This window comes from Dreissena polymorpha, chromosome 15 (assembly GCF_020536995.1).
Source record: "Dreissena polymorpha isolate Duluth1 chromosome 15, UMN_Dpol_1.0, whole genome shotgun sequence".
Classification (NCBI taxonomy): domain Eukaryota; kingdom Metazoa; phylum Mollusca; class Bivalvia; order Myida; family Dreissenidae; genus Dreissena; species Dreissena polymorpha.
In genome coordinates this window covers 25,310,556-25,323,530 of record NC_068369.1, presented here as the reverse complement: position 1 = coordinate 25,323,530, position 12,975 = coordinate 25,310,556, and the positions used below count along the sequence as shown (strand labels likewise).

Here is a 12,975-nt window from a genome sequence, read left to right as displayed (position 1 = left end):
ATTTTGAGTGGTGAAAGGTCAAGGTCATCCTTCAAGGTCAGAGGTCAAACATATGTGGCCAAAATTGCTCATTTTATGAATACTTTTGCAATATTGAAGATATTTCTCAGCAACTAATGACCGGAAGTCAATGAAACTTTATGGGAAGCTTCACTACCAAGAGGAGATGTGCATATTATCAGCGTGTTCTGGTCGGATGATTTTTCACAAAGTAATGGCCCTTTGAAATTTTCTATAAAAAATTTCTTGTTCCCCCAACTACTGTGCCCTCAAGACGTTTCCTTTTATCTGAATATATAGTGCAATATTGTGACAAAAAAAAATTTGGGGAGCATCACCCGTGTCCAACGGTTTCTTGTTTTATTTGGTTTACAATTATTTGTCACAACTACTGACCTGACAAGACCCTCCTTTTTTCAGAGGGATTACACCTTATAACCTAGACTGTTAACAGTCCTGCATTATCATTTTATCATTTTTATAGAGATAACTCTCTTTGGCTTCTTGTACTGTACTTATACTATACAGAGTTACTTTTTCTTATCTGCTTTAAATGCATAATTCAGCCAGAAGAGAAAAGTAGCTTTTATATTGTATTGCAATACATCTCAAGAAGTAATGGTGAAATTAGAAGGAAAAAAAATCAGATTGTTGACAGACTACTTATAACCCCACCTACTCAAAAAAGAAAGAAGGAATTATGAAAGCTATTTAGGGAGAATTTGAAGAAATTCCTTAAATTTATAAAAAAAATTATGTGTCTGCCTATTTCTTGTTGAGGTGGTTTTACGTTTAAATAACATTAACAAGTTAATTCTTACTAGGATTTATTTTTATTCCTTTGTAGGGAAGCATATGGTAAATGCATTGTCCATCCTTACCTCTGTCATTCTGTCCATCTTCTTGTTTTGAGCATAAAGTAGGAGTTATTGCCCTTTATTTAATTTTCTTATTTGGATCATAGCTTTCTGATTATTGAAGGTATTTGTATAAAACGTTTCGCTTAAAAAAAGGACAGTAGGAGGAAGTGCAAGAACCAGAACTCTCCTATAAGTAATTTTGAATCAAATGCCTTTCCTTTATTTGTGTATATTCATTTTTGCTTGTTCAGAGCATAACTCGGGAAGTATTAAAGGGATTCATTGTTAGGTTTCTGTTTTTCAATAAAAAAATACACATTGTCTGTTTTTCAGTACTTTGAAGGTAAATTTCATATTTTTAGGTTAAAATTGTACTTTGGGGCATTCTGCATTTTCAGTGAAAGAATCTTTTGAATAATATTTTTAGCAGACAACCTTGGCTGTCATCACAATAATTTGATCTTAAAATCTTTCTTTAGTACAAATTAAGTCAAGATTTCCACAAAGAGCGTTCTAAATACTGGTCCTTCTTGATTCAAACAGTTGATGTAAAGATTGTCATATCGCACTGTTTCTGCCTGTTGCAGCAACGTGGTGATCCAGGGAGAGGAGGAGGAGGTGATACAGCACCACCAGCTGCCTGCCCCCCAGTACCAGAACCTGATCATCCAGCACATGGACATAGCAGAGCCCCTCGTCACACTCAAACAGCTGCTGGAACTGAGGCTGCAGTGCTCCCTGGCTGACCACCAGTTCTACCTGCAGGACAGCATACCTGTATGTAATACCGTTGGACTGATGAGTTTCCATTTTGAGTGTCAGCAATTTTTAGCTCGACTATTATATATGAAATATATATAGTTGAGCCATCCTACTCACCCCGGCGTTGGCGTGCAAATGTTAAAGTTTGCATTCTAGCCCAAATATTTTCAATGTCCCTTGACATATTGCTTTCATATTTTGCATACTTGTTTACCAGCATGACCCCAACCTATAAATAAGAGCAGACAACTCTATCAAGCATTTTGTAATAATTATGGCCCCTTTTCCACTTAGAAAATGTTAAAGTTTGCATACTTCCCCAAATATTTTCAAAGTCCCTTGACATATTGCTTTCATATTTTGCATACTTGTTTACCAACATGACCCCAACCTATAAACAAGAGCAGACAACTCTATCAAGCATTTTGTAATAATTATGGCCCCTTTTCCACTTAGAATATGCAGCAAATGTTAAAGGCTCTGTAAAGGTGAAGATCCGTAATTATTTACCGATTTTTAAATATTTTGTTCATATTTTATTTATAAAGGTTATCAAAAAACAATATGTATATGCTATTGGACATTACAATAAAAAATAAGCAATGCAACTTGTTTTGAGCTCAAAATAAAGTGTTTTCCAAGTCAATTGTGTTTACAAACAATCAGTTTATTTACATCGCTGTTTACTCGGAAAAGAGAATGTGAAAGTGACTCAGGTCACCAAAAATATAAAGATATTTTTAATGTTTTCCGGTATCACCCACAAAGTAGGTCTCTTTTAAATGGTTAAACGTTTGTAGTGATCTAATAAGTTACTTGCTGCTGGTTAAAAGTTGTTTAAAATAGAATTAAAATTGAATTTTCTTTCGGCTATTTTAAGCATATGTCACCGCTCTGAGGCTACACATCAGGTTAGTTGCAAAAATGTAAACATTTCTTCCAATTATGAAACGGGTTTATCTTCCATAATTCTTGACAACGTTGTACCTAAGCTGTTTTATTAGCAGTTTTTATGCAAGAGTAACTGAAATCCGGTAAAAATCAGACCAGTTGATATGCATAATAATTGGATTTGTCACCTTTATAGAGCCTTTAAAGTTTGCATTCTACCCCAAATATTTCCTATGTCCCTTGACATATTGTTTACATATTATGCATACTTGTTTACCGACATGACCCCAACCTATAAACAAGAGCAGACAACTGTATCAAGCATTTTGACAGAATTATTGCCCCTTTTATACTTAGAATATGCATATTATTGATAATTCTATGTTAAAGTTTGTGTACTACCCCAAATATTTCCTATGTCCTTTGACATATTGCATTTATATTTTGCATACTTTTTTACCAACATCACCCCAATCTATAAACAAGAGCAGACAACTATATCAAGCATTTTGACAGAATTATGGCCCCTTTTATACTTAGATAATTGAACATTTTTCTTAAATTGCCATAACTTCTTTATTTATGATCAGATTTTATTAATACTTTGACAAAACAACACTTACCTGAATACCACAATGGATTCCACCCAAACAATACCCCTTGCCCCCCAAGATTCCCTGCCCCCCCCCACCTCCTTCCCACCCACCCTGATTTGTTTTCCTTTTTTTATTTTTGAAAGATCATATAATAAATGACCACACCCCACATTATACCCCCCTCTCAACCCCCCCCCCCTACCCCCCCCCCCCAAAAAAAAAATTTTTTTTTTTTTTTTTTCCTTCTTTTATTTTTGAAACATCATTAATAAATGACCTCACCCCACATTATACCCCCCTCTCAACCCCTCCCTACCCCCCCCCCCCCCAATTTTTTTTTCCTTTTTTTTTATTTTTGAAACATCATCTAATAAATGACCACACCCCACATTATACCCCCCTCTCAACCACCCCCTACCCCCCCCCCCCCCCACAATTTTTTTTTTTTCCTTTTTAGTTTTGGAAGATCGTCTAATAAATTGAATATGAACAATTTTCCCATGATGGCTTACAGTGTTGTTTTTTTCATTCAAAATAGGGTCCGGTAACCGACCCATTCCCAATGGAAAAAAGTATATATTTTTCCCAAATGGCAGCTAAAAATTCCCAATGGAAGGTTTCAATTTTTTTTTATTTTTTTTTTAAATCTTGATAATTTTTTCATCTCCCATCCATATAAGATCAACCTTAGTAAATATGATACTGGACACACTTGTGTCCTCAGTTTTTAAGCATTTGTTTGCAAAACAACAACAACCAAATTTCCAATTTTAGTCAAAACACCGCGATTTTTTCCCAATCCAAAGGGACCCGACCCCATCCCCAAAATGGTGAAAAAAAACACTGGCTTACGTTATACTGTCAAGCACTCGAATAGTCGAGCGTGCTGTCCTTTGACAGCTCTTGTTTATAATAAGTTATTAACTTTAAATAAATCATCTGAATGAGCCAAAATCAGAAAACTGGGCTTAATGCATGTTCGTAAAGTGTCATCCCAGACTGGCCTGTTCAGTCCACTCAGGCTAATCAGGAATGTCACTTGTCACATTTGGTCTAAACTGGATTTTTGTTGTGAAAAATATAATAACAGCAAAAAGTGTAGTCCCTAGTTAGGCTGTGTGGGCTGCACAGGCGTATCTGGGCTGCACAGGCGTATCTGGGCTGCACAGGCGTATCTGGGCTGCACAGGCGTATCTGGGCTGCACAGGCGTATCTGGGATGGCACTTAATGCACATGCATTAACAAGGCTGATTAAGTTGTGTATGTTTGCAGCTGGACACACGTAAGAGCCTTGTGGACCAGTGTGTACAGGGAGAGGGCATGGTGCAGATCAATCTGGAGGTGAAATCTCAACCAGGTATGTATCCACCTAGATATCCACATCAGTTCCCTGCCAGATCTTTTAACCATTTGTGATGCGTTCCAGGAAAACTGGGCATAGTGCATGTGGGTAAAGTGTCATCATAGATTGTCCTGTGCAGACAATCAGAGACTACACTTTCCTATGTTGGACTTTTGCTTAGACTATATTTAAATGAAAAACGCCATGTAAGTGGAAAAGGTCGTCTCTTTTTAGCTCATCTATTTTTTGAAAAAAAATTATGAGCTATTGTCATCACCTTGGCGTCGGCGTTGGCGTCGGCGTCCGGTTAAGTTTGGCGTTTAGGTCCACTTTTCTCAGAAAGTATCAATGCTATTGCATTCAAACTTGGTACACTTACTTTCTATCATGAGGGGACTGGGCAGGCAAAGTAAGATAACTCTGGCGTGCATTTTGACAGAATTATGTGCCATTTTTATACTTAGAAAATTGAAAATTTTGGTTAAGTTTTGCGTTTAGGTCCACTTTTCTCAGAAAGTATCAATGCTATTGCATTCAAACTTGGTACACTTACTTACTATCATGAGGGGACTGGGCAGGCAAAGTTAGATAACTCTGGCGTGCATTTTGACAGAATTATGTGCCCTTTTTATACTTAGAAAATTGAAAATTTTGGTTAAGTTTTGCGTTTAGGTCCACTTTTTTCAGAAAGTATCAATGCTATTGCATTCAAACTTGGTACACTTACTTACTATCATGAGGGGACTGGGCAGGCAAAGTTAGATAACTCTGGCGTGCATTTTGACAGAATTATGTGCCCTTTTTATACCTAGAAAATTGAAAATTTTGGTTAAGTTTTGTGTTTAGGTCCATTTTATTCCTTAAGTATCAAAGCTATTGCTGTCATACTTGCAACACTTATTAACTATCATAAGGGGACTGTGCAGGCAAAGTTATGTAACTCTGACTGGCATTTTGACAGAATTATGTGCCCTTTTTATGTCCCCCACTATAGTAGTGGGGGACATATTGTTTTTGCCCTGTCTGTCTGTCTGTTGGTCTGTTGGTCTGTTTGCGCCAACTTTAACATTTTGCAATAACTTTTGCTATATTGAAGATAGCAACTTCATATTTGGCATGCATATGTTTCTCATGAAGCTGCACATTTTGAGTGGTGAAAGGTCAAGGTCATTCTTCAAGGTCAAAGGTCAAATATATGTGGCCAAAATCGCTCATTTTATGAATACTTTTGCAATATTGAAGATAGCAACTTGATATTTGGCATGCATGTGAATCTCATGGAGCTGCACATTTTGAGTGGAGAAAGGTCAAGGTCAAGGTCATCCTTCAAGGTCAGAGGTCAAATATATGTGGCCCAAATCGCTTATTTTATAAATACTTTTGCAATATTGAAGACAGCAACTTGATATTTGGCATGCATGTGCATCTCATGGAGCTACACACTTTAAGTTGTGAAAGGTCAAGGTCATCCTTCAAGGTCAGAGGTCAAATATATGTGGCCCAAATCGCTTATTTTATGAATACTTTTGCAATATTGAAGATAGCAACTTGATATTTGGCATGCATGTGTATCTCATGGAGCTGCACATTTTGAGTGGTGAAAGGTCAAGGTCAAGGTCATCCTTCACAAGGTCAAGGTCATCCTACAAGGTCAAACATCATATAGGGGGACATAGTGTTTCACAAACACATCTTGTTATACTTAGAAAATTGAAAATTTGGTTAAGTTTTGTGTTTATGTCCTCTTTATTCCTACAGTATCAAAGCTATTGCTTTCATACTTGCAACACTTATTAACTATCATAAGGGGACCGTGCAGGCAAAGTTATGTAAATCTGACTGGCATTTGTACGGAATTATGGGCCCTTTTTACTTAGAAAATTGAAAATTTGGTTAAGATTTGTGTTTTGGTCCACTTTACCCCTAAAGTATCATAGACATTGCTTTCATACTTGGAACACTCACAAACTATCATAAGGGTACAGTAAAAGGACAAGTTGCATAACTCTGGTTGTCATTGTTACGGAATTATGGCCCTTTTTTGACTTAGTAACTTTGAATATATGGTTAAATTTTGTGTTTCGATCCACTTTACTTCTTAAGTATCAAGGCTATTGCTTTCAAACTTCAAATACTTTCATGCTATCATGAGGTTACTGTACCTGGAAAGTTGAATTTTACCTTGACCTTTGAATGACCTTGACTCTCAAGGTCAAATTATTAAATTTTGCTAAAATTGCCATAACTTCTTTATTTATGATTAGATTTGATTGATACTTTGACAAAACTACTCTTACCTGACATACCACAATAGACTCCACCCAAACCATCCCCAATGCCCTCCCCCCCCCCCTCCCCCCCCCCCTCCCCCCCCTAATTTTTTTTTTTTAAGATCATCTCACAAATGACCACCACACCCTCACACTATACCCCCCCACCCCCACCCCCACCCCCACCCCCCCCCCCCCAATTTTTTTATTTTATTTTTTTTTTTATTTTTTTTTTAAGATCATCTCACAAATTACCACCACACCCTCACACTATACCCCACCCCCCCCCCCCCCCCCCAATTTTTTTTTTTATTTTTTTTTTTTTTTATTTTTTTTTTTTAAGATCATCTCACAAATTACCACCACACCCTCACACTATACCCCACCCCCCCCCCCCCCCAATTTAAAAAAAAAAATGGTTATGTTTGAAATACCGTCCAACCATCGCACCCAAAAACTCCCCCCCCTCCCCATCACCCCCCCCCCCTCCCCCCCCCCCCCCCCGAATTTTTATTTTTATTTTTTATTTTCGCTTTTTTGGAAAATAATGTAATAAATGTCCACAACCCCACACTATACACCCCTCTTCACTCCACCCCTCCCTCCTTTGTGATTGAAAATGAGAGTCCCTTCACCTTTAAAAAGAAAATAGATGAGCGGTCTGCACCCGCAAGGCGGTTGCTCTTGTTAGCCTGTGTTATAAGCCCATTTTTCTCAAAATGCTAGTCATTTTGGGGTAGGCAGATTCCCAACCTCAAAATGTGTTGTTGTTTGTTTTATTTATGTAAAAAGGATTTGTAATATTTTGAGAAATTTGTTAAAATTTGTGCTTCACTTTGATGGCATGTTATTTGCTGCTGGATATTTTTTTAGCATTTTATGGTAGTTCTTATTATTCACCGTTGAGAAAAGTTTTGCGGACTCTTCAGTTGGGGAATTTTATGACAAAAGAGGAACTGTTTCTGATCCCATTCATTGACTAGATGTTAAATTATGCTCATGCTAGATAAAAACATTAATCAAATTCTTTGCTACAAATGCTGAATTAGATAATTATCAGACTTGTTGAAATAGAAATTGCTGTGATTATTTACAAAAATGCCTACACAGTCATTTTTGTGCAAATCTAGTCATCTATGTTTTTAAAATAAAACATACATTTAGAGTGGAATTTTTATGATATAATAGGGGGAAAATATTAACCATTCAGGCATATTTTTAAATATTGACTAAAAATTAATAATTTTTTTGTTTTAGGTTATAGCTATAAAATGTGTAATGTTGTATTCAAAAATGTGTTATGTTGTATTCAGAGTTTTTTTTGTGCAAGGAAACAAGTCTCAGATTAGTGCTAATTTTTGTGGGCCCTACAGTTGTGTGAACTGTATGTTTTCAGACATGAAACCAAAGATTAACATCCTCGACATCCTGAAGCCAGCAGAGGAAGTTGAGTCCAACTCAGTGGACCAGAGTCCCACACAGACCACAGGGGCCTCATCCACTGCCAAGGTGGTGGTGCCTGCTGAGGAGCAAGAGAACATTACACGCTGGATTGTGGACCAGCACTTCAGGAAGGAGCAGGAGAGACTGAAAATACCCTACGGTGGGTGGTAGCATCAAAATAGTAAACCAGTTATATGGGCCAATTTGTATGCTCCCTTCGAAGAAGGGGGCTCATAGCAGTCTCACTGTGTGTGAAACATGTCTTTTCTCAGCCATAACTTTGTAAAAAAAGAAAAAAGTAAAATTTGGGGACATCCTTGCTGCCTTGTTTTTTAAAGGGAGATAACTGGCCAAGGTCTCTCATTCGCATGCTTTAAATCACTTTGCCATTCAGAAGCAAAGAACAAATGGCTGTGCGCAATCAGAATAAACCCAGAACAACCTGCAAGTGACTAGCTAGCTGATCAGGTTTTATTCTGTTTTCTGGGCATCAATATTTAAAGATTGGACATTATGTCTTGAAACAATTAACAAAGATCTTAAAATAAAATTTGATTAGCTAAGGTCCTGCAAATGGGTCAAAATGTGCATTTAATTGGTTAAGGTTTTTATTGGTGTTTACAGACCCGATGTTGTGGTCGGCAGTGCATGTCAAGCACTGGATCATGTGGGCAATTAACGAGTTCAAGCTGGAGGATGTGGATGTGAACAACTTCAACATGACCGGATTCCAGCTGTGTGAATTGACTCATAGTGACTTTGTGAAATATATACCACACGATCCGGGAGACATTTTCTGGACGCATTTAGAACTCCTTCGCAAGTGCAAATTTGTGGGTGAGTTATTTAGCAGACATTTATATTAATTGGCATACAAATTTGTGGAAAAGTAAAATCTGGCATATTTGTTGAAATTGAAATTAATTGATTTTTGTTCAACTCATGTTTCACAGAGTCAAATTTTTGGGTGTCATTTGTTTTTACAGTATGCTTTAATCTTATATGGTTTCACTCATTTAAAAACATATGGCCACCACCAGGGTATGCAAGTTTCACAAAAGCTGCTCAGAACTGTTAGTACCCCCACATCCTCAGGTGACCTAGGGCCTATGACCAGCTGGTTTACAATTTCTGATATAATACATCAGGCGTGAACATTTGTTGATAATTTATATTATTGCAAAGAAGACCAAACAAAATCCACAATAAGAAGTGTCCCACAAATAAAATAGGTTTCACAGTAACCTTTTTATGTTCCCCAGTCTATACTTTCTTGAAAGTCATCCTTCAAGATCAAAGGTCAAATATATGGGTTAAAATCGCTAATTTAATATTCACTATTAATAATATATATTTGGCATGCATGTGTATCTCATGGACCTGCACATTTTGAGTGGTGAAAGGTCAAGGTCATTCTTCAAGGTTAAAGGTCAAATATATGGGGGACATAGTGCTTCACAAACACATCGTGTTTTTAATGAGCAAGAAGAGTTTGTAATACTATTTACTAGAAAGTTACAACCAGGGGGGGGGGGGTGATTTTTCCTCCTTTAAGCTTATATCCTCCTTTTCAATATCAAATGAATTTTACAAATAGTTATAAAATTTGAGTGATCCATATACAAATGAAGAGTTGAGTTTAAACCTGTAATAAGGTAGAGCATTTTCCTCTGCTGAGGGGTTCTTAAATCCCACCACTTTAACCTGTTTGTTTGTCAAAAATATTTATGTTGGTAAAAGTTAATTTAATTGATCTGAAGATTCTTTACATTCTTACATTTTAGTCCTAATTTCCCTGTGTTTTTTTGCTCCCCCAAACAATTTTGGGGGGAGCATATAGTCGCCGCTTCGTCTGTTCGTCCTTCCGTGTGTCCGTCCGTGCACAATTTTTGTCCGGGCTATTTCTCAGCAACTAATGACCGGAATTCAATGGAACTTTATGGGAAGCTTCACTACCAAGAGGAGATGTGCATATTATCAGCGGGTTCTGGTCGGATGATTTTTCACAGAGTTATGGCCTTTTGAAATTTTCCATTAACTGTTCATATAGTGCAATTCTTGTCCGGGCTATTTCTCAGCAACTAATGACCGGAATTCAATGAAACTTTATGGGAAGCTTCACTACCAAGAGGAGATGTGCATATAATCATCAGGTTCTGGTCGGATGATTTTTCACAGAGTTATGGCCCTTTGAAATTTTATATAAAAATATTCTTGTCCCCCCAACTACTGTGCCCTCAAGACGTTTCCTTTTATCTGTATATATAGTGCAATATTGTGACAAAAAAGACCTTTGGGGAGCATCACCCGTCTCCGACGGTTTCTTGTTATTTCAGCTGTGATGCAGCAGCCAGCAGTGAACCCACTTACAACAATCAATATATCGTCAGGTAGGAGACTGCAGTTATTTATGATCCCCTGCCAAAGGCGAAGGGATAAAGCATTGGCTTTTTAAGGCTATAGCTCAGAAACTATGTAAGATATCAACATGAAATTTCAGGTGTATAGATATCAATGAGGAGAAGTGCCATGCCCAATAACCATAACCCTACACTTTCTTTAATAAGAGTTATTTTTCTTTTTAGCTCATCTATTTTTTGGAAAAAAAAAAAGAGCCATTGTCATCACCTTGGCGTCGGCATCGGCGTCCGGTTAAGTTTTGGGTTTAGGTCCACTTTTCTCATTAAGTATTAATGCTATTGCATTCAAACTTGGTACACTTACTTACTGTCATGAGGGGATTGGGCAGGCAAAGTAAGATAACTCTGGCTTGCATTTTGACAGAACTATGTGCCCTTTTTATACTCAGAAAATTGAAAATTTTGGTTAAGTTTTGTGTTTAGGTCCATTTTATTCCTTAAGTATCATAGCTATTGCTTTCATTCTTGCAACACTTACTAACTATCATAAGGGGACTGTGCAGGCAAAGTTATGTAACTCTGACTGGCATTTTGACAGAATTATATGCCCTTTTTATACTAAGAAAATTGAAAATTTGGTCAAGTTTTGTGTTTAGGTCCACTTTTTTTCCTATAGTATCAAAGCTATTGCTTTCATACTTGCAACACTTACTAACTATTGTAAGGGGACTGTGTAGGCAAAGTTATATAACTCTGACTGGCATTTTGACGGAATTATGGGCCCTTTCTGCTTGAAAATTTGGTTAAGTTTTGTGTTCTGTTCCACTTTACCCCTAAACTATCATAGATATTGCTTTCATACTTGGAACACTCGCAAACTATCATAAGGGGACAGTAAAGGACAAGTTGCATATGTCATTTTTAAGGAATTATGGCCCTTTTTTGACTTAGTAACTTTGAATATATGGTTAAATTTTGTGTTTAGATCCACTTTACTTCTAAAGTATCAAGGCTATTGCTTTTAAACTTCAAATACTTTCATGCTATCATGAGGGTACTGTACCTGGCAAGTTGAATTTTACCTTGACCTTTGAATGACCTTGACTCTCAAGGTCAAATTATTAAATTTTGCTAAAATTGCCATAACTTCTTTATTTATAATTAGATTCGATTGATGCTTTGACAAAACAACTCTTACCTGACATACCACAATAGACTCCACCCAAACCATCCCCCCTCCACGAATACCCCCCCCCCCCCCCGAATCCCCCCTCAATCCCCCACCATTATTATTTTTTAATTACAGATCATCTAATAAATGACCACCACACCCTCACACTATACCCCCACCCCCCACCCCAAAAATATAATTTTTATGCCCCCAGTAGGGTGGCATATAGCAGTTGAACTGTCCGTCAGTATGTCAGTCAGTCTGTCTGTCCGTCCGAAAAAAACTTTAACATTGGCCATAACTTTTTCACTTTTGAAGATAGCAACTTGATATTTGGCATGCATGTCTATGTCAAGGAGCTGCACATTTTGAGTAGTGAAAGGTCAAGGTCATCCTTCAAGGTCAAATGTCAAATTTATGGTGTCTTTCCGGCCGAAAACTTTAACATTGGCATATCTTTTTTAATATTGAAGATAGCAACTTGATATTTGGCATGCATGTGTATCTCATGAAGCTGCACATTTTGAGTGGTGGAAGTTCAAGGTCAAGGTCATCCGTCAAGGTAAATTTTTTTTATAAAAATTTCAAAGCGGCGTTCTGATGAAGCTGCACATTTTGAGTGGTGGAAGTTCAAGGTCAAGGTTATCCTTCATGGTCAAGGTCATCCTTTAAGGTCAAAGGTAATTTTTTATTTTTTTTATTTCAAAGCGGCGTTCTCATGAAGCTGCACATTTTCATGGTTAAGGTCATCCTTCAAGGTCATCCTGCAAGGTCAAAGGTAAAAAAATATATATAAAAATTCAAAGCGGCATAATCTTGAAGCTGCACATTTCGAGTAGTGGAAGTTCAAGGTCAAGGTCATCCTCCAAGGTAAAAAAATTTATAAAATTTCAAAGTGGCGTTCTCATGAAGCTGCACATTTTGAGTGGTGGAAGTTCAGGGTCAAGGTCATCTTTTAAGGTCAAGGTCATCCTTAAAGGTCAAGGTTATCCTTCAAGGTCATCCTTCAAGGTCAAAGGTCTTTTTTTTTTATTTCAAAGCGGTGTTCTCATGATGCTGCACATTTTGAGAGGTGGAAGTTCAAGGTCAAGGTCATCCTTCAAGGTCAAGGTCATCCTTCAAGGTCAAAGGTCAAAAAAATAATTCAAAGCAGCGTTATCATGAAGCTGCTCATTTTGAGTGGTGGAAGTTCAAGGTCACCTGTCAAGGTCAAGGTCATCCTTCAAGGTTAAAGGTAATTTTTTTTATTTCAAAGCGGCGTTCTCATAAAGCTGCACAT

The 12,975-nt window shown here is 37.2% G+C and overlaps 1 protein-coding gene across 3 annotated transcripts in view; it reads left to right on the top strand.

The window, feature by feature from the left end:
• Positions 1-12,975, top strand: part of LOC127860380 (GA-binding protein alpha chain-like) — a 34,891-nt gene that overhangs the window by 13,579 nt on the left and 8,337 nt on the right. For all 3 annotated transcript variants that reach the window (XM_052398420.1, XM_052398422.1, XM_052398421.1), the window contains exons 5-9: positions 1,448-1,637; positions 4,383-4,467; positions 8,119-8,325; positions 8,790-9,002; positions 10,502-10,555. In XM_052398420.1, the coding sequence (XP_052254380.1) occupies positions 1,448-1,637; positions 4,383-4,467; positions 8,119-8,325; positions 8,790-9,002; positions 10,502-10,555 (749 nt within the window). The remainder of the gene's footprint in view (positions 1-1,447; positions 1,638-4,382; positions 4,468-8,118; positions 8,326-8,789; positions 9,003-10,501; positions 10,556-12,975) is intronic.